The sequence below is a fragment of the Felis catus genome, chromosome D1, assembly GCF_018350175.1.
Source record: "Felis catus isolate Fca126 chromosome D1, F.catus_Fca126_mat1.0, whole genome shotgun sequence".
In the NCBI taxonomy this organism is placed as follows: Eukaryota; Metazoa; Chordata; class Mammalia; order Carnivora; family Felidae; genus Felis; species Felis catus.
In genome coordinates this window covers 103,287,785-103,309,978 of record NC_058377.1, presented here as the reverse complement: position 1 = coordinate 103,309,978, position 22,194 = coordinate 103,287,785, and the positions used below count along the sequence as shown (strand labels likewise).

Genomic DNA, 22,194 nt, shown 5'->3' with positions numbered 1-22,194 from the left:
TGAGAGCAAACAGCATCTGCCACATAAAACCTGCTCTGAGGGCACTTGTTTCTCACTGAACGGCATCAATGGTCTTCATCCTTTGGAGAACTGTAATCATTACAATCAAGGAAGACAAGTTGCTTCCAAGAAGACAACTTTTATTGTTCTTCTTTACATATTTATTTTGGATATGCCTTAACTAGATTAAGAGAAAACAAGGATTTGAAAAGCAGAGTATCCCTTTTATTATAATTTCTTTTTACATAACCTTTTCAACCTAGATTCAGGTAACTACCTGTCTCTCCCATCAAAGGAGAAGGGTCCTGCACATTACAACAGGCAAAAAAGGCTTTCAGGAAATAAAATATTTTAAATTGATCCATTACAATTTTTCAAATTTCTTGAGTACATTGGAAAGTGGGAAAAAGAAGGAGGGAAAAATGGTACTTCAAACAACCAGACCGTGATAACCTTAGCTGGCTTTAGTACACTTTTTAGATTTTTTTCCAACAGGTACAAAGGAGGTTCAAGTGCTCTATGTAGATGCTTTTCCATACCTGATTTCTTTTTTTTTTTTAACTCCCAGTAATCCTGGCCAGTGTGTATCCAAACTCTCTGAAGCACAGTAAGTCTCAATTATGCAGAATAACCACAGGCAACCAGAGATTAGGGGGAAGCGCATCTCCCAGAAAGAATACTTGTATCTGAGTTACATTTTCAGAATTTAGAATCCCCAATTCAAGATGGAGAATATGCAATGGGAAGAGTTATTAAAAAGGTAACACAATTTGACTATGAGTAGGCAACGTGGAATTTTAAGGTTAGGAGAGCTCCTTGGAAGGACACAGAAGTAAACAGCGTGATAAGCAGACAGGGAAAGGGAAGAGGGCCTAGTAGAAGCCAGCTTACTTGCACCACTTTTTATTGTGCTAGCATCCCTTTCTCAAAAGGAAAAAAGATAAAGTCCCTGGAGAATATTTTAAAATTGACTGCATACTGATAATAATAACTTATTGAAGCAAACTGTTGGCAAATGGTACCTATAAAGAGGTCAAGAAACAAAAGGAGAAACAGAAAGTTCCTAATTATTAGAACTAACTTGTTGCTTTTGATGGGGAGGAGTGTGATATAGGGAAAAACATATTTTCCCTTTCTCTCATCAAGTTTTTTATGCAGTTTGCTTTTGTGTAGGTGGTTAAAATATCTGATGACTAACCACTGCAAGCACAACTTACAGGGACAAAGAAGATAAATGTGACGACGACAGAAGTTAAGTGGGGAGTCCAGATGCGAGCCAGTGAAACAATATAAAAAGGACTTATAAGGGAAGTGGAATGACTTTGTTGTAAACGCACCCAATCAATCTGATAATATTTTCAAATGTACTCAACATACCAGAGTCCATTCCAAATCCTTACTGTGGGCAGGAAAGCATATTCTACATCCCTTCTATCCTTATTCCATTTTCTACCCCCACACTGGAGGGACGGCAAATCTGCAACACTCTGAAAAGAAACAATGGTGCATTTAAGTCTGTTCACTGTAGGTGTCTGACTCCCTATCCCTGGCATCCCAACCACTGACACTAGTGGGTGTAAAGTAAGCCTCTTTCAGAGATGACATTTTGTTACCCCTCTTTTTGGAAAAAAATAAATCAAAGAGAAAATTAATAAACTTTGTCGTTTTAGTGTTTGTGAAAAACAAGCCGTTCCTTATTTTGCTCCCAGCAAAACTTCATTCTTTCCAATAGCCATCACACATTTCTGACAAACAATGAATAGGACAAGCCTTTAACTCCGGCTTGAGAGGTACACAGAAGGATAGAAACTGCCCTTCTAATTCTCTAAAAATCCCAATAGGTTTTTAGTCTTCTGGGAGTTATAAACTTGTAAAAAAAAAAAACACCACCTGCCTCTCCCATGGACAGGAATAAGCAGTCTACCCCATTCTATCTCAATGGAAGTGGTAATTCCCAGAATTTTAGGTGAAAGCCAAGGTGATTATTATACAGATTATTAACTTCGTCTATGGAAGTCTTTCCTCTTCTGAAGTGTTCTTAGAAGGAAAACAAAACAGAGCAATTTTCCTTGACTTAAAACTGTACGAGTCATAGACCTCTTCACTGATGGCAGTGTGCTTCACTAATTGGGAGCTGGAATGAACCAATGATAAAGCAAAAACCAAAACAAAGCAAGGGGCCACAGTTGGGCCAACAGGAAGGTGTGCAGGAAGAAATGAAGGGGACAAAAAAAGAAAATAAATGCATAAGAGAAAATCTTGTATCTGTAATTCAGACCCTGAACAATCCTTCTCATCCTCTCAAAATTCCTAAATTTCAATGCTCTAAAAACCCAAAGAGCACTAAATACTGAAAACCTAACAACCTTCCCTAAATAGGCTTCTGAAAAAGCATTAGGCTACTGTATGCTACTGTAGTGATTTTGTTAGTGCTGAGGACCAGCTTTCTTTAAAGGCCACTGGAGAGCTATGATTTAGAGGCTGGCTGTGCTTCTTCAACCCTATATCTTGCCTTCAAAAGTACTTCTTATGGAAAGGACCCCATGTCAGAACAATCTAATCTCTCCCAGCCCCACAAAATATAGCAACAAAGATCCAAAAAAAAAAAAAAAAAAGAAAATCAGACTTTCCATTAATAAATAAGGAATCTCAGGTTCCACAACACAAAAACACACATGTTCAAAGTGCAAATTTCTGCCATTAGTCTGGGACTTTTCTCACTGATACAGAGCCCTGTCTTATGGTCAGAGAAACCATGTAGAGGGCAGCCCCCCTCCCTGTTGGGAGCCTGCTTCCAAGCTAATGAGCACCACTGAGAACCAGATGGAGGTGATGGGAGGGGACTGAAGTGCTGGGGTCACAGAGGAGGGAGGTGGTCCCCATGAATCCTTCCTTTCCTAAACCCAGCAGGGAATGGAGGAGAAGGGGGTGAGTGAGAGAGGTGGGCTGTTTTAACAGCTCACCCTGCCAGGGGGCCTAAAGTGCCAAGTCAAGCTGCCAGCCTCCAGAGATTAGAACTGTATGATGCTTTGGGGGTAAGTGTGCCGCGGTGGGTAGAAGCCAGAACCATAGGGCAGCAGTGAAGGAGAAGGGGCTTAGAGGACAGTAATATACTATCAAGAGTTAAAAGCTGATCCAGAGCACATCAGAGTTACAGGTTTAAGAAGGGATCTGCCGGTGAGCACGAAGTCTGCCTGGCTGGAACGAAGTAGGAGGATAACCCTCACTTTAAGAGCTTCTTCTTTTTTGCCTACCTTTTTGGTAAAGGCAACATCAATTTTATAAAGGGGACAATAGAGGGAGAAGAAGGTGGGTGTAGATGTGTGTGCTGTGATCCACAATGGAAAGAGCAGGCCCTTCAGTTATTTTACTAGATTTTAAATGCTTTAAATTTTTTTTTTTTGTCCTTTTTATCTTTTAAATACAAAGTCTGAGCTGTCCCAGTGCCCAAAGTCTTCCCTTCCACTAAGGTCCAGTAGAGTCTGAATCTTCAATCAGAACCTCTGTGGTAGCACCGAGTATATCCGAGTTCATGACCAGCCCTTCAGTGCCCCCACTGCTGCCACTTCCCACAAAGATCTTCCCATCAGCCATCAGGCTCACCCGCTCTGTCCCACTACAGTATGACTTTGACATCCCTTCGGCTTCTAGCAGGAGGCACTCTCCAGAGGTCGAGTTTCCCAATGGCTCAGGAAGAAGAGGAAGACCCTGCCCATCTGCAGGTTGTGTCAGGGACTCTGGGTTAGTGCCCAAGATATCTGTGCTGGTGATGAGGGCGCCTGCATTGGCAGCCAGAGCTTCGGCAATCAGCACCTCGGGGTGGCTTTTTGCTTTGTGTGCCACTACGCTGTCCTTCTTCTCAAATTTTTTGCCACAGATATTGCAAGAGAACTGGTAGAAGGAATCTGCATCATGCTTCTTCATGTGCCAATTAAGGGATGCCTTTTGCCGACAAGTAAATCCACAGATCTCGCATCTAAGAGAGCGGAAGAGGAAATGGCTGATCAAACAGAGAAATGAAAAGGGCTCTTACTCAGGGTCAGGGCAAGAACTTAGAGGTCACATATACAAGCAATAGACACTAACATATACTTGTGAAAAATTAGGAAAAGTTAACTAGATGGAAAACTAATCTGTTTTTTTTTGTTTAAAAACCAGAGGAAACAAGGAAAAGTTCACTAAGTAACTTGCATCCCCAATCAATCCTCTGATTTGGTAAAAGTAAAAGCAGTGGCAACTGAAATGTCTGTACAGGGGCTAACCCGCAAGCAGGGCATGTATGCGCTTCTCCCCCAGATGTTCACCAGTAAATAAACACTCACTGTAACGGCTTCTCGCCAGTGTGAATCATCCGGTGCACTGCCAGATTGTGAGAGCTCTTGAAGGCCCTGGCACAATATTCACAGATATAATCCCTTTGATCTAAGAAGAAAAATAATGTGGTCAGTGTTCCATTTCGAATCCCTCTTAAGTATTTTTTCCCAGTTTACAGTAAGTAAGCAGATGATCAGTTAGTAAGAGCAATATTGTTTTCAATGTATAAAATACACTTTGGATAAACAAAATTTTAAAAAGATATATACCATTTTCTTTTTTCATGTTTGTTTTTGAGAGGAAGAGAGAGAGACAGAGAGACAGACAGACAGACAGACAAGACTGTGAGCATGGGAGGGGCAGAGAGAGAGGGAGACACAGAATCCAAAGCAGGCTGCAGGCTGGACATGGGACTCGAACTCACGGACCATGAGATCATGACCTGAGCAAGTCAGAGGCTTAACCGACGCAGCCACCCAGGCACCCAGGACTTGTTTTAGAAAACTAAACAAAGCAAAACAAAAACAACCTAATGGAAATAGGAGAATTGGAACCCTAATCTCAATCTTACCAATAATCCAGATCTTGGATAAATTGCTTAGTAAGTAAACAACTACATTTTCCCTGGATTTTATTCTTTAAAACAGTTTTTCCAGACTGTGGAAGCTGAATGCTTACATATGAAGAATTTGGCACTCAAACACCAAAATCAACAATAACAACAGAATTTGGCATCTCCTAGAAGAAAAGTGATCCACAATTAAAGTGGTAATCATGTCTTCTGTTTCAGTTTTAAAAAAATGTTACCCAAGATAAACAATTTAAATTTCTCTCAAAAAGGTTCAAGTTGCTGTCATCATATATGTGCAAACAGTACCTGTATTCTTTACCTTATTCTCCTACCCCACATCTTCTGCACCATTCAACCCCCGCCTCTGTCATTTCACAATCCCCCCAAATTTCACAGGATTTTTGATGAACTTGGTAACATGGTGTAAAATCTATGGGTCAAAGGAGCACTGCATTTAATTATTTCTTTATCACTTGGTTTTGGAGAGAAGTGGACAAGGAGATGCTCTGTATCTCTTGAATAAGTGACCACTATGTTTTCTGGGCCTTTCTCTTAAAATTGCTACACATAGTCACAGTGAAAACACGAGGATAAGTTAAAAGGCAAACAATATCCAATTTAATTCTATGCCCCATTCGAAACAGTTCTAAAGCCAAGGAAGAGCCAGGTTTTCCTCAAGCTTGGATATATATGGGAATCATCTAGGGATGTTAGTAAATGCAGATGCTAGTTGAGCGGGTCTGAGATTCTGTAAGTAACTCGCTCAAGTGACATCGATTCCTGTTGGGCTATTTTCTACATGATGAATAGGCAAGGTCTAAAAATGCACTTTTAACCCAGAGACAACTCTTCAGTTTGTCTCCCAGGTCTTGCCTACCTTTCTAGTTTCATTGTAACATGCAAACTTGGGTGGGGCATCCACTTGCTTAAATAAATTACATTTAAAAAAAAAATTTTTTTTTTCAACGTTTTTTTATTTATTTTTGGGACAGAGACAGACAGAGCATGAACGGGGGAGGGGCAGAGAGAGAGGGAGACACAGAATCGGAAACAGGCTCCAGGCTCTGAGCCATCAGCCCAGAGCCTGATGCGGGGCTCGAACTCCCGGACCACGAGATCGTGACCTGGCTGAAGTCGGACGCTTAACCGACTGCGCCACCCAGGCGCCCCAATAAATTACATTTTTAAACAATGTTTATTTTGAGAGAGAGAGAGAGAGAGAGAGAGAGAGAGAGAGAGAGAGAGAGAGAGAGAGAGAGAGAGAGAGATTGAGAAAATGTACGAGTCGGGGAGGGGCAGAGAGAGATGGTAAGAAAGTTCCAAGCAGGCTCCACACCATCAGCACAAGCCCCACATACAGCTCAATCCCACAAACCATAAGGTCATGACCTGAGCCAAAATCAAGAGTCAAACACTTAACCGACTGAGCCATCCAGGTGCCCCAAATAAATTACATTTTCAAAGGGAGTCTGTACATACAAATTTGGAAAAAGAAAAACTGCAATGACATCATAAAATTGTATTAACCAAATACAAGTAATTGAAATGGAGTGAATTTCTAAAGGAGTCAGTTTGTCATAGTAGTTACTTGATACTTACAGCTAATACCCTAAACTGGTTGTCAGAAACTACTTTTGTAGAGAATAAAACTGTATTAACAGAGAGAAGGAGCAGAGATATGGCAGCATCTAGCAAGGAATAGAGTGGAGACAACATTCTCCCTGAAGCAGCATGGTATCATGGGAAGACTGCAGACTTTGCAGTGAGTCAGACCTGAGCTCAAACCCTGGGGCTCTGAGAAGTCTGTGTGCCAGGCCCTGTGCAGTAAACAGCACTATGGATGTGATCTTATTTCATCCTTATAATAATTCCATGATATCTGTGACATTATTATCACTATTTTTCAGATGAGGAAAGGCGAGAAGTTAAGCAACTTGTCTAAGTCACACATACAGTAAAAGATGGAAAGGGTACATATATCAGTATAACCCTGGGTAGGAGACAACTAGAATTCCTAGTTGTACCCTCCACAACTACTGAAAAGATAGTAGGTAATAATCCAGTGCCTGGCATCTGCTCAATTAACTCTAATACCCAGCCTAATTTGTTCCTATTAACTGAATGGCTTTGAGATTGTCAGTGGCTAAAAATGAGTGGAATTTGAATCCATTCTGTATTATGTATTACGAAGGCATTTGGTTTCTCTTTTTAAAAGAAAAGCTCCTACAGGAGATTTCATGGGAATGTAATAGCTAGCCTTCACAATTTCAACAGCACCAGAATTGCCAGGAGCTAGTGAGTAGTTAGCATAAACCAGAGGCAAGCCTCTTTACCATCCAGGCTTTCTCTTCATACTCCTCATTTCTAGTCCATAAGAGCTACTACAAAGTATCTACCAGAAAGGGAGTTAGAAAATCTTGGTTCTGTTAAAAACTAGTGATGTCACCAAGGCCAAGTTAATGTGCAAAGCCTCTGGTTTCTCAGCTGTAAAACAAGCATAATATAAGCAAACTTGGTGATGTTGAATGATGATGATAACATATGTAAAGTTTCTAGTCCACAGGTGATATAGAATATGTGCTCAATAAAAAAACTGTCCTGGTCATAAAAGCTCTTAAAAAAGTCAAAGGATAAAAGCGAAAAAGCCCTAGTTTGTTCATCTCTTATAAAATTTATGTTTTATTACATTTTGTTTTCATACCTTTCTCTCACACTTGACTGTAGACTTTTTAAGATTTACATTAGAAAAAAGTATCATTACCAATCTACATACTTAAAAGTAGAATGCACTTAACACTTGATAAAACATTTTATTTAAAAAAGTACCTGTATGATGTTTGGCATGTCGTAGAAGTTGCTTCTGGAGCCTGAAGAGTCGCCCACAGGAGGGATGAGGACATACATATTTCTTCTTCAGCAAATGCTGATACTTAATGTGGTGCTAAAACAGTAAGAGAATAGAAAGAGGGATAAAAATTAAGGCTTCTTGAAAGCTTGTTCCTTTGCTAAGTCAAAAGTGCTAAAGAAAAACCAAATACTCTGCATATGGATGGGGGGAGGGAGCAGTATAATAAAATAGTTAAGAACATAGGCTATGGAAACAGATCTGGATTCCAATCTGGGTCCATCATTCATGAGCAGTGTGACCTTAGGAAGTGTACTTAAATACTGTAAGCTATAGTTCTCACTGGCAAAATGGAGACAGTTACTGCCCTAACAATACCAATTGCATTATCATGAGAATATAGAGATCATGTATTATATAATGCTGAATGCAGTAAATGGCCTATAGCAAAAGAATAGTACCAAACATTACTATAACAGAACCAGAATCAGAAAGTGAGGGCTTAGTCTCTCTTGCATTATATTTGCTGCTAAACTAAAAATCAAACAGGCCATTTGTCCTTTTTTTACAATGTTTATTTATTTGAGAGACAGAGTGAGAGTGAGTGTGAGCACAAGTGAACAAGCAGGAGGGGGCAGAGAGAGCAGGAGAGAGAAATCTCAAGCAGGTTCTGTGCTGGCACTGTCAGCGACATGGGACTGGATCCCACAAACCATGAGATCATGACCTGAGCCGAAATCAAGAGATGAACACTCAACCGACTGAACTACCCAGGTGCCCCCAAAGAGGCATTTCTTAAGGTTTAGTAAACATTTCACTTTCATGTCCTCTGCTAGACCTAAATATAAGCTGAATCTTTAATTCATTTTTAAAACTCTACTAAAAAAAAAAAAAACAAAACCCTAAAAATTTATTTTAATTAATAGATTTTATTTTAAGAAATCACTGATTTGAGTTGCTAATTTTATTTTTAAAAATACACATTAAAATAAAGTCTGTTCATCTGTGTCTCTGGTGTGTTGGTAAAATCATCTATCAGAAGTATTTAGACCACAATAGGAAACACTGGACTATTTCAAGGAAATCCTTTTTTTGTGCTATGTTTTTAGACATTTTTCTTTTTTTTTTTAATGTTTATTTATTTTTGAGAGAACGAGAGCATGTATGAGTGGAGGAGGGGCAGAGAGAGGGGGGACGGAGGACCCGAAGTGCACTCTGTGCTGACAGCAGAGGGCTCGATGGGGCCTGAGCCCACGAACCGGGAGATCACGACCTGAGCTAAAGCCAGACGTTTAACCAACTGAGTCACCCAGGCGCCCCTAGACACTTTTCTTGACATAGTACGTCAATGATAAAGCCTGCACAAGTTCACAAATTATAATATCTCATGAAATATGAGAACTAGTAATGGAACCTAACCTGAAAGGCTGCCTTATGTAACAACTTACTGACCTGCAAATAGCGAGGGTGAGCAAGAACGGTTCCACATCCTTCCATCTCACAACGGACATACTGGATTGGAGGCTTTTTTCTATGATCAGTATGTAGGAGACATGTTAGCAAACAAAAAAGAGGCACTCTGCACAGTGACTTAATTCAGTGCACTATAGGGGACAGCAATTTTACAGCACAAAGAATTAAAATCTCTTTACTAGTATACAGCTTGCACAGAATTTATGTTAGAAACAACCAGAAACGGCCAAATGTTTGATAAAGAGTTTTAAAAAAATTGGACAAAATAAATTAGAACTCCCCAAAAGGTAAAGAAGCATTAAGATTTTTTAAGATCCTGCAATGGAAATAAAAACACAGTAACTTTGCATCAAGGACATTAATAAAGTTGCATTTGAGAAATTTTTAAATAGCCATTCCTGCAAGGTAATTGTGAGTAATTATGTGAGTAAAGTGCTTACCATCAGGAATAAGGAACACAGTAAGGGTATAAATTACTTACCTCCGTTTGGGTAATCGTGGACTTTTGTCATCTTTTCGCCTTCTTCCTCTCCTGTAATTAAATAGCAGAGTAACTACCCACATATTCCAGATTGAAGCTTGGAGTGAAGGATGGCTGAAGACATGTACTCAAGACCACAGAGAAAGTGGCAGAAACAAAGGATACCCCATAATAGACAGAACCAAAGACATATCTGACAAGCCAAACAAATAGGTCATTCTAAAATAATTTCACTTAAATAAATCTGCACAAGTTAAATACATACTTTTCATAAACTATACATTACCATGGAAGATTCGGATAAACCTCAAGGTTACTACTTGAAGAGTTGTTTCAGTAAAAAGTCTATCACCTAAATTTAATCAATTTAAAAAGTAGAATCGAAAGAGTCCATTATCTAAAACCCCTGAGAATATAAACTCTACTCTCCTTATACAGAACCAAAAGCCTAAACACTTAAAACAAAATCTTATTTCTGCAACAGGCAATGATGGCTGGACAGGAAGTCAAGATTCTTAAATCACTTGCCTTACTTAATTTGCCCTTCTTTTGAGGCTCCACATTTGCCATACTTTTTTTGCTCTTACCCTGCCTCCCAATAGCTCCCGTCTTACCCACTCATTTAGATCTCTTTAAGTATTGATTTGAATTAAATTTAAACTTTTCAAGCTTTTGAGTCTCTCGAATGAAACTGTCAGCTGCTTGAGGCAGCAATATGTACCTGTCAATAACCCTCCTCACACTCCCACCTTTTTTTTTTCCCACTAGTGGCTTCAAAATCTGTTAGGTTTCCATTTTTAGTAGTAATTGCCTACTCACTTCCTAGGAGGTTCCTCATCCTCTCTAATTTCATTCTCTTCTTCTTTCACCTCTACCTCCACTTCCACTTTAATTTCTTTCTTCTCTTTTTCTTCTTTCACCTTCCCCGATTTTCTCCGTGGTTTTGGGGTTTCCCTGAAAACACAAATGCATTTCAACACTGGTATCCAGCAAATGATCTTTTCAAGGGGACCTGTGACAACGGGGTAAAATCTGTGATTATCATTGGTTTACTATAAAATTATGATCCTCAGCTCATGAAATATGATTTACAGTCAATTGTTCCTCACATGCATGGTAATGATACATACTTAAAGTCGCTTAGGCTAACAATACCCTAGAATTAAAATTCACTATAGTTACACACAGAAAGACAAAAGTAAAAAATTTTAAGTATTCAGACAATTATGGTATCTTGTTAAGATAAACATGCAGACATCCAATAATTTGGATATGATCAATATAAAGTTCTATATAAATAGAAGAGAGGGCTGTGTGAAGGAGTTAGAAGATCATGTTCAATTTGCAAAACAAGTACATAATTGCTCATTTAAAATGAAGTCCATACCCATTAGTTTAGTAACAAGGCAAAATAAAAGCACACAATAGTGCTTTCCTAACTTATTTTTCATTGACATGTCTGTAGTAAAATCTGAGACGTGCCTTTCTAAGTGGGGTTTGTAGGTCTCGTCTCTTGGGTCGTCTTTGAATGGTATTTCCTCTTCACTGATTAGCATCTCTTCTTCTTCCTCCTCTTCCTCATCACTACTAAAAAGAAGCAAAAAGAGATTAGAAATTCTAGTTGTAAGGATTATATCTGACTGGATTTTATTTGCTAATTTATTTAGAGGTACCAGAAAGTCACAGTAAGTTATTTAGAATTTTCATCCTTACAGTCTAACTGGATGCAATCTAGCTACTTTATCCTCACAATAATAATTAGAACTAAAAATACATTACTTCATTAAATCAAGGTAAAGTGATGACTGCTCAACGGCACTAAGAGTTAAAGAACAACTGACTTTATCATACTGTGTGTAGTCATCTGACGATCTGCTGTATCAAAGGAGATCAACCAAAAAAAAAAAAATTCACATGACTTTATCATGGAATATAAATTTCAAAAACCCTAGTTAGTCAAAACATCTACATTTCCCATTAGTGGCTAGCATAAAATAAGCCAGAATACAGAAGGTACTCAAGACATGCTTTCCAAACTGGATAAGTAAAGATTACATGGTTAAAGCTTTAATTAAGAACAAAGTGGCATCTAAATACCAAAACTGAAGTTAATTTTTTGTAACAGTTCCACATTCTTTCAAGTAGAAAACAACTTCTGTATGTGCTATATGTCCCCAAGGGTTTAAATATGACATATGAAATTTCTTACCTAATGCCACCTGGAGACTGGTGTTCTTCTGCACCATCTGGAGAAAGCAAGCAAAACAGAACTTTATGGATATTGATATTTTGTCTCTGCAGCCAAGAGACTCAAACCAAATTACTGCCTGGAAGAACAGGCAAAAGAAGAGTATCTGCAAATTGTCTAAAAGGAGCCCTATATCTTCAGACCTACCCTTGACAGTTGTTCAACATTACATTTAAAATCAACAGGCAACTGGTTATGAGATCAGCACACTCTACTTGTACTGTACCATAGTCAAGTTGATCTGTATTTGGTTCTGACTTGCAGATGAGCTGCAATGAACCAGTCTTCGACCTAGAGCTTCGGGTGTTCTCTGTGTCATGATGCCGAGAAACTGATGTCCTGCTACTACTGCGCCAGCCCCGGCTAGGCCTAGTTGCAGCAACGGAAACTTCTTGAGGGAGAGCAGAATCTCCTTCTTCCTCTTTCTCTTCCTTAGGATCTAGATGAGAATATATACCATTACTTATGGTTAACTAATAACCATCTCAGTATATCTACTATTGTAAATACAGTTAATAAAAAAGAAAGTAAATTTTTTTTTCAGGAGAAAAGCCCCTCAGATTTTTGCTGAAATAAGAGAAACATGAGAGGAAAATTAGATGAAACTTCTCCTTATTGTCATCACTCTAAAAAGAAAAAAAAATTCATGTCATAAAGTAGTAGTCTTATATCATATCTAGAAAAAAATTGGACACTAAGACAAGTATGCAAAATATACCAAAGTAATTCAACTAGAATTCTAGCCTTTACATCCAAGATAAAAGAAACTAAATTAAGTGAGTGGTCCCAGAAAGATGGCTGGAACTTCTTACAGAAGCACAAGAAACAATCACAGGTCTAGATGTGTTAACAACCAAACAACGCTGGAAGAAATTGCTGAAGAGAAATTCCATAAGAAAAATGCCGTCCCTTGACTCTTTTCAATAACTTAGAACCAAACCATGAATTTCAATTAATCTATAGCATCAATGGGGCACCTGGGTGGCTCAGTCGGTTAAGTGTCTGACTCTTGATTTCAGCTCAGGTCATGATCTCATAGTTCATGAGTTCGAGCCCTCCATCGGGATCTGCATTGACAGTGCAGAGCCTGCTTGGGATTCTCTGTCTCCCTCTCTCTCTGCCCCTGTCCTCCATGTGCACTCGCTCTCTCTCACAAAAATAAATATTAAAAAAAAAAAAAAATCTACAGGGCCTATCATGACAAAGTCCAGCTCCAGTGTTGCTCTGCTTCGGTTTTCCTGAGATGCTGTGTACAGGTATACAATGTTACTGTTACCCTAGATTTTCTTCATGCTTTAAAGGTGAATGAGGTGATGTAGGACCATTCCCTCCTGAGCAATAAAAAAAAAAACAAATAAAAAGCTTAGTGTTAGAAACTGGTTTTCATCCCTAGAGTAGCTTATTACTATGTTAGCGTATTAAAAGTGAGCACATTTTGACTATGCTTTATAATAGAAAAGGCCTTTCTAAGAACACAAAATTTTAGTAACAGTTGTACCTAGGACTATGTAAACATAAAAATTTTCTGCACGGCAAATTCCACTAAAAGCAAAGTCTAACAGCCCAACAGAAAAAAGCCAGGAAAAACATGTGGCTTTCACACAAACAGGTCAATCCTCTCAGGAGAAACTCAAATGAAAACAATTAGTGTGGTACCATTGTTCCCGTCATACTGGCAACGACCCAAATGTTTGACAACAGAGTATTGGCAAGGCCGCAGGAGACAGTAACACAGATGACAGCATGTGCACTGGCAAATCTCTATGAAGGACACTTTGGCAGGGTCTACTGAAATTATAAATGCACATCCTTTCACATTAACTTCAACTAGGAATTTATCCTACAGAATTGCAATCACATTTATGAAATGACTTGTGTATAGTCATCAAAGCACTGTTTTTAGTAGTAAAAGAGTAGAAAACAGCAGGAGGGGCTTGGTTATATGAATTATGATACATCTAGTCGGTAGGCAACTGCATGGAAATACTTCCATGACACTTCATTATGCAAAAAAACCCCACATCCATGTAATATCCAAGTATTATATAGGTATACATTTGTTTTTTAGATAGAAATAAATATACATGCAAGATATGTATCTTATATATGATAATAACACTTCTGGAAGGACATACAAGAAATTGATAAACACTGGTCACTTCCAGAGAAGGTGCAAAAATATGTCCAGTAATTCTAAGTATCTACCTGGGAAAATAAACTGGCAGCGGACATTCGCTGTAGCATATTTATAACAGCTAAAGAATGGAAACGACCCATCCCTTCAAGATGATGACCCATACTGAGTAAGAGAATATTCAAATAAACTATGGTTTATTACTAAGATGGGATATTATATAGAGGTATCTGTAAAGAATGACATGGAATTATTGGTAAAAATACTGTTAAATAGAAATTAAGCAAAATGTAAGACACAAAACTATATCTAACATGTTTTTTTTTAAGATATGAAAAATATAATTTCCTCTACTGTGGAACAAGGTGGTGACTGGAGGCTATTTCAGCTTTAACATACTCTGAAAATTTTATGAGAATATATTAAGGAAATGGGAGTAAAATTAGTATGAATTGTAGAGAACAGCAGTGGGAACTCCTAAAAACCTGACATAATTTTTATATCAGAAATGCATTTCCTTTCAGTTTTCTTTCCTACTCATTATTGCCTTTCTCACTCTTCTCATATCTGAACTATTTTAAGTATCAAAATATGAAATAATAATAATAAAAAAGGGTTAGATTTTAAAATATCTTCAACTATCTACAATCCAATGGGTTTTATCCATAAGTAACTGGAAGGTCAAAGACAACTTGTTTAAAATCACAAAGCTAGATAAGCAGACCCAGATATAAAAATCATGTCTTGAGACTTCTCCATCTAGGTCATGAGTGCTTTTAAGATAAGATACAGGGGCGCCTGGGTGGCACAGTCGGTTAAGCGTCAGACTTCAGCCAGGTCACGATCTCGTGGTCCGTGAGTTCGAGCCCCGCGTCAGGCTCTGGGCTGATGGCTCAGAGCCTGGAGCCTGTTTCCGATTCTGTGTCTCCCGCTCTCTCTGCCCCTCCCCCATTCATGCTCTGTCTCTCTCTGTCCCAAAAATAAATAAACGTTGAAAAAAAAAAAAAAAAGATAAGATACATCAATTTCTTCAAAGAAAGCAATTCAACATCCTCCATAAAGTATTATAAGAATAATGGAGGGGTGCCTGGGTGGCTCATTTGGTTAAATGTCTGACTCTCGATGTTGGCTCAGGTCATGATCGCAGTTTGAGTGCTGTGTTGGGCTCTGTGCTGAGTGTAAAGCCTGCTTGGGATTCTCTCTTTCCCTTTCTCTCTGACCCTCCCCTACTTGCTCATGCACCCGTTCTTTCTAAAAAAAAAAAGTAAATAAATATATATGTATTTACTCAACCCAATGACACTAACTTGGACTTTAAACCCATTCCACTTCCTGTAAAGCTTTTTCCCTTCAGTATGAAGGATTGTATGGCCACATCTTCTCATGCTATTCCTCTTATCCACCAGAGAATTGCTTATTCTTATAAATAAAGCATAATAGCCTGGTTTGTGGAATACCACCCCATTCCCCCTAAACTCTATAAGAAAGAAAAGAAACATTATCAGAGTACTGTTAGCAAAAATGTACCTCATCAGAAACACACACACACACACACACACACACACACACACACACACTGCCAGAATCAACTTTGTACAAACTCTGGAAAATACTCAAACATGTTACAGCAAACACGTGAACACTAAATTAAAAAAAAAAAAAAACCAAAAAACAAAAAACAGAAACAGATGAGTTATACAAGACATTTAAGGAAATCTTGATCAAATTATTTATTGAACATAAGCTAAAGGAAACAGCCTTTACAGATGACAAGACAAAGAATACAGTGTTTAAAAATATGGTCAAAAAGCTAAAGGGTTTAAACCATTGACAAATAACTAACAACAATCAGGAGAATAATATGTCAACAAATAAAGAATGCCGATAAAGAAGTAGTAATTCTAAAAAAAAAAAATCAAATTCTGTAGCTGAAAGTGTAACAACTGAAATGAAAAACTCACTAGGGGATTTCATTAAACGGATCTGAGGAAAGATGAATCAGCAAACTGTAAGGTCAAATAAAAGTATCCAATTCAAAGAACAGAAAGAAAAGTAAACAGAGCCTCCTAAGATACCCATGGGACCATTAAGCATACTGACTTAAGCATACACACGAGAGTCCTAGAAAGAGAGGAGAGAGTGGAGCAGAAAGAATATTTGAGGAAATAAAAGCCATCAGTTTCTCAAAATTAGTAAAACATGAATGTACACAAACAGACATTCCATGAACTCCAAGTAGGACAAATTCTGTGGAACTGAATAAAGGAAACATTTACAGGGGAGCTGGCTGACCCAAGCCATACCACTCTGTTGCAACCCTTTGCAGACCCAAGAGAAAGAGATGTACCAAGCATTCCCAACAGAAAGAAGCCTAGTCTACTACCTAGCAGGAGGAAGATTTTTCCTTGCCTGGCAACAGCCCAGCCAATGAGACACAGTCACAACTCAGCCAATGAAAAGCTATTATATTTCAAACTCCCAGTTTACTCCATTGGACTCTGGCCCCCCAGCCCCCACCTCCACCCCTGCCCAGAAGTTCCTCTCCTTTGTTTGAAGGACTTGCCTATCACTTGTTATTGCTTGCTTGTCCAGAATTGTAAATCCTCTGCTATTCCTGAGTAAACCCATTTTCCTGGTAAAACAGTTGGGTGTTATAGTTTTTTTTTTTTTTTTTTTTTAAGTTTATTTATTTATTTATTTAGAGGGGGAGAGAGAGAATCTCTCTGACAGGCTCTGCACTATCAGCATGGAGCCTGATGCGGGGCTTGAACTCATGAACTGTGAGATCATGACCTGAGCCAAACACCAAGAGTCAGACGCTTAACTAACTGGGCCACCCAGGCACCCCTTGGCTGTTTTACTTTTAAGGTCAACAACTCAAGAGATCCAAGACAAGACACATTACAATCAAACTGTCAAAAGCCAAAAGACAAAGAGAGACTCCCGAAAACAAAACAGTGTTAAGAGGAGTGACTCATCAGGTATAAGAAATGCTCAATAACATTAATAGCCTATTTCTCACCAGAAACCATGGAGACCAGAAGGCAGAGATACCATATTTAAAGTGATAATGTCAAGCAAGAATTCTATATGTGGCAAACTATCCTTTCAAAATGGAGATGTTCTCATATAAACAAAAGCGAAGTTTGTAGCTAATAGACGTGCCCTGCAAGAAATGCTACATAGGGTGTCTTCCAGGCTGAAACGAAAGGACACCAGGAAATAATTCACGGCCATATAAGGAAATAAAAACACCGTAATTACATAAATAAATATAAAACAGTATTATTATATTTTTGGTTTATAACTCCTCATTTTCCCCCTACTTAAAAGTGTATAAAACAATAATTAAAAACCTGTGTTAATAGGCACACAATATAGAAAGATTCCAAGTACTGGTTTCTTTTTGCTTAATAGTTCATTCCTTAATTTATCTCTTTTCTCTCACTTTTTAGTATGGAGCAGTAAGAAGAAACCAGACTGCACTTTCCACGCTTTGCTTGGAAATCTTCTCAGCTAAATATACAAGTTCCTCACTTAGAAGTTCTACATTCTACCCAACAGAACATAATTCAGCTAAATTATCTGCCACTTTATAACAAGGATCACTTCTCCCCCACTGCCCATTAATATGTTCATCATTTTTTTCTAAGGCTTCCTCAGATTGCCTTTAACTTCTCTATTTCTCCCAACTTCTTTAAGGCAATACAGGCTGCTTTTTTGATTAACTGCCTCAGAATTTCCCCAGCTACTACCCATTAACCAAAACCACGTGTACATTTTAAGATATTTTGCTACAGCAACACCCCACACTTCCAGTATCAAACTCTGTTATTTGTTTTCTAGGGCTTCCATAACAAATTACCACAAAAGACCTATTTATCTGCAAAGATCCTATTTCCAAATACATTACATTCACAGGTACTCAACATCTTTTGGGAGGAAACAATTCAACCCATAGCAAGTGGCTCCACTAATAGGAGACAAACTAGACTTCAAGTCAAAAACCGTTACGAGACAAAGAATACCCACTGTGTATTAATAAAAGGGTCAATCAAGAAGATATAATGATTATAAACCTATACACACCCAATATATGAAGTAAAAAAATGACAGAATTAAAGGGAGAACTAGCCAGTACTAAAATAAGATAGAGACTTCAATACCTTACTTTCAGTAACAGATAGTCAGAAGTTCAATTAGGAAACAGAGGACTTAAGCAACACTATAAAAAAAATAATTAGACCTAACAGACATATAAAAAATCCTTCACACAAAAACAGAATATACAGTCTTCTCAAGTACACACAGAAGATTCTCCAGGGTAGACCATATGTTAGTCCAAAAACAAGCCTCAAGAAATTTTAAAAGACTGACATCATAGAAAGAATGTTTTCTGATCACAATGGAATGAAACTAGAAATCAGTATCAGAAAAAAAACCTAGAAAACTCAGACATATGTGGAAACAACACACTCTTCAAACAACAAAAAGGTTAAAGAAGAAACCACAAAGGAAATTAGAAAATACTTAAAGATGAGTGAAAATGAAAACACAACATAGTATAACTTATGGGCTGTACCAAAAGCAGTGCATGGAGGGAAATTTGGATATAAATGTCTACATTAAAATAGGAAAAAAAACCCCCACATGTCTAATCAATAATCTAACTACATCTTAAAGGAAAAGGGGAAAAAAGAAGCCAAAGCTAGCAGAAGGAAGGAAATAAAGATTAGAGCAGAGATAAATAAGAAAATAGAAACCGATAGAGAATGGAACCAATGGAACTAGAAGTTGGCTCTTTGAAAAGATCAAAGAAATTGACAACCTTTAGTTAGACTAAGAAAAAAAGACTCATATTACTAAAATTGGAAATTAAAGTGGACATTATTTCTGACCTTACAGAAATAAAAAGGATTATGAGAACACAATTAACAACTACATATAAACAAATTAGATAAACTACATGAAATAAACAAACATCTAGATACACATATACTAAAACTAACTCAAGAAGAAACGGAAAATCTTAACACACAAGTGAAGACAAAAAGTTAGTAATCAAAAACTTCCCAATGGGGGGGGGGGGGGGAAGCCAGGAGCAGATGGTTTCACTGATGGATTCTACTAATCATTTAAAGAATTAACACTATCCTTCTCAAACTATTCCAAAAAAGTAAAAGAGGAGGGAACACTTCTCAATTCATTCTGTAAGGCCATCATTACTCTGACACCAAAGACAAAGACACCATAGGAAAATTATAGACCAATATCCCTTGCAAACCAAAGTCAGCAGCAGCAGCACATTAAGACTATGAAGCATGTTAACACTAAGATCAAATGGTACGTATCCCAGGATTATGAGGGTGGTTCAATACATGAAAATCAATTAGTGTACTACACCACATGAAAGAGAATGAAGGGGAAAAAAACCCCACACAATCATCTCAAATGATGTAGAAAAGCATTTGACAAAATTCAGCACTTTCATGGTAAGAACACACAGAAAACTAGAAACAGAATGAAACTTCAACCTGATAAAGGGCATTTATCAAAACCCCAGAGCTAACATACTCAATGCAAAAGACTAAAAACTCTCCTTAAGATCACAACAAGATAAGGATGCCCTCTTTCTCCATTTATTTTCAAAGTTGTACGGACAGTTCTAGCCAGAGAGGTTAGCCAAGGTGGGGGAAAAAGGCACCAAACTGCAAAGAAAGAAGTAAAACTATCTCTATTTGTGGATGAAATGACCTTATTTCTGAAGAAAATTCTATAGATTCTGCAAAACAACTACTACAGGTAACAAATTTAGCCAAGTTGTAGAATACACATCAACACACAACAATTAGTTGTTTTAAATATACCAGCAATGAGTAATCCAAAAAGGGGAATAAGGAAACAATTCCACTTACAATCCAATTAAAAACAATAAAATACTTGAACATAAATATAGCTAAGATGTTAATAGTCCCCAAATTGATCTATGGATTAAATATAATCCCTATCAAAATCCCAGCTTCCTTTTTTGTAGAAATTGACAACTTGATCCTAAAATTCGTATGAAAATGTAGGGGATCTAGATTATCCAAAACAATCTTGAAAAAGAACACAGTTACAGGACTCACTTTGTTCTTCCCAGTCTTATAACTTATTACAAAGCTGCAGTAATCCATCAGTGCCACTGTGTGGCACTGGCAAAAGGACAGACGGAATGACCAATGAAACTAACTTGAGAGTCTCCATATGAACCCATACATCTATAGTCAACTGATTTTCAAGTTTGCTGAGACCAGTAATGGGGAAAGAGCAGTCTCATCAACAAAGAGAGCTGAGACAACTAGAGATCCACATGCAAAGAATGAAGTTGAACCCTTACCTTATACCATATATAAAAATGAACTCAAAATGGATCAAAGACCTAAATATAAGAGCTAACACTAAAAAATCTTAGAAGAAAACCTACAGAATGGGAGAAAAGTATGTACAGGTATTAATTCTGATAAGAGCCTAGTATTCAGAATATAGAAAGATCTCTCACTTGATCAAAAAGACAAATCACCAACTAAAAAAATGGGCAAAGGACTTTAATAGACATTTCTCCAAAGAAAATATACAAATGGCAACACACACACACACACACACACACACACACACACACACACACACACACAGATGTTCAATATAAGTCATTTATGAGATGCAAATAAAAACCACAGTGATATTATATTACCACTTCACATTCACTAGGATAGCTTTAATAATAACTTAAAAAGAAAACAACCCAGGGGCACCTGGGTGGCTCAGTCAGTTAAGCGTCCGACTTCAGCTCAAGTCATGATCTCACGGTTTGTGGGTCCGAGCCCCAAGCTGGGCTCTATACTGACAGCTCAGAGCCTGAAGCCTGCTTTGGATTCTGTGTCTCCCTCTCTCTCTGCCCTTCCCCTGCTCGCACTCTCTCCCTCTCAAAAAACAAACATTAAAAAAAATTAAAAACAAAACAACAACAAAAAGCTCCCAGAAAAAACAGATGTTGGAGGGATGTGGAGAGACTGCAACTCTTATACATTGTTGGGGGGAATGCAAAATGGTGCAGCCACTGTGGAAAGCAGGTGGCAGTTCCTCAAAAACAAACAAAACTACCATATGACCCAGCAATGCCACTCCTAGGTACAGTCCCCCCAAAATGAAAACCAAACAAATACTTGTACATGCATGTTCATTGCCGTACAATTCAAAACAGCCAAAATGCGGAAGCAATTGAAATGACCATCAAACACTGACTGAATGGATAAAGAAAAGGAAGTATATCCATACAACAGCATATTACTCTTGAAATACTAATACATACTAACACCTGCTACAACACAGATGAACAATGAAAATATTATGCTGTACAACAGGAGACATGAGAGTCGAATACTGTATGATTCCACTTACACGAAATATTCAGAATAGGTAAATTCAGATTAATGTTTTAAGGTAGTGAGGTAAAAGCAGATTAATCTTTGTAAGAGGCTAGGGAGAGGGGTGTTGGGGAATGACTATTATTTTTAAAAATTTTTTAACGTTTATTTATTTTTGAGAGAAAGGGAGAGACAGAGTGTCAGCATAGGAGGGGCAGAGAGAGAGGGAAACAAAGAATCCGAAGCAGGCTCCAGACTCTGAGCTGTCAGCACAGAGCCCAACGTGGGGCTCAAACTCACTAACTCTGAAATCATGACCTGAGCTGAAGTCGATGCTTAACCCACTGAGCCGCCCAGGCTCCCTGGGGAATGACTATTTTTAATGGGTACGGGGTCTTGTTTGGTAGGGATGAAAATATCTGGAATTTGATAGAGATGACGTTGCACAACATTATAATGTACTAAATGTCACTAAACTGTGTGCTTTAAAATGGTTAATTTTGTTGGGTGAATTTAACCTCAAAAAACCCCTAAACAAAAGACATTGTCAGGTTTCCAGAGTAGAAACTGACAACCAAAGGATAACCCACACATATGGATGAACAATCATGACCAGATAGAAAAGAACCAGGTTTCTTTTGTGTAGTACTTCAAAGATAATTTCTAGCTGTTTCTTATAATAGCAGTTGACTTTGAAGAGGCTTCTTGACATATAATAAGAA

General features: G+C 38.0%; 1 protein-coding gene across 2 annotated transcripts in view; it reads right to left on the bottom strand.

The window, feature by feature from the left end:
• Positions 1-119: 119 nt before the first annotated feature.
• ZFP91 (ZFP91 zinc finger protein, atypical E3 ubiquitin ligase) overlaps positions 120-22,194 on the bottom strand; it is a 46,729-nt gene continuing 24,654 nt past the window's right edge. The window contains exons 3-11 of one of the 2 annotated variants that reach the window (XM_011286949.4): positions 12,159-12,371; positions 11,894-11,930; positions 11,167-11,271; positions 10,504-10,638; positions 9,685-9,735; positions 9,183-9,261; positions 7,712-7,826; positions 4,323-4,422; positions 120-3,976 (exon numbers count right to left, since the gene is read on the bottom strand). In XM_011286949.4, coding sequence (XP_011285251.2) covers positions 3,466-3,976; positions 4,323-4,422; positions 7,712-7,826; positions 9,183-9,261; positions 9,685-9,735; positions 10,504-10,638; positions 11,167-11,271; positions 11,894-11,930; positions 12,159-12,371 — 1,346 coding nt within the window. In that variant the 3' untranslated portion in view covers positions 120-3,465. The remainder of the gene's footprint in view (positions 3,977-4,322; positions 4,423-7,711; positions 7,827-9,182; positions 9,262-9,684; positions 9,736-10,503; positions 10,639-11,166; positions 11,272-11,893; positions 11,931-12,158; positions 12,372-22,194) is intronic. The other variant, XM_023239863.2, reaches the window with a different exon arrangement.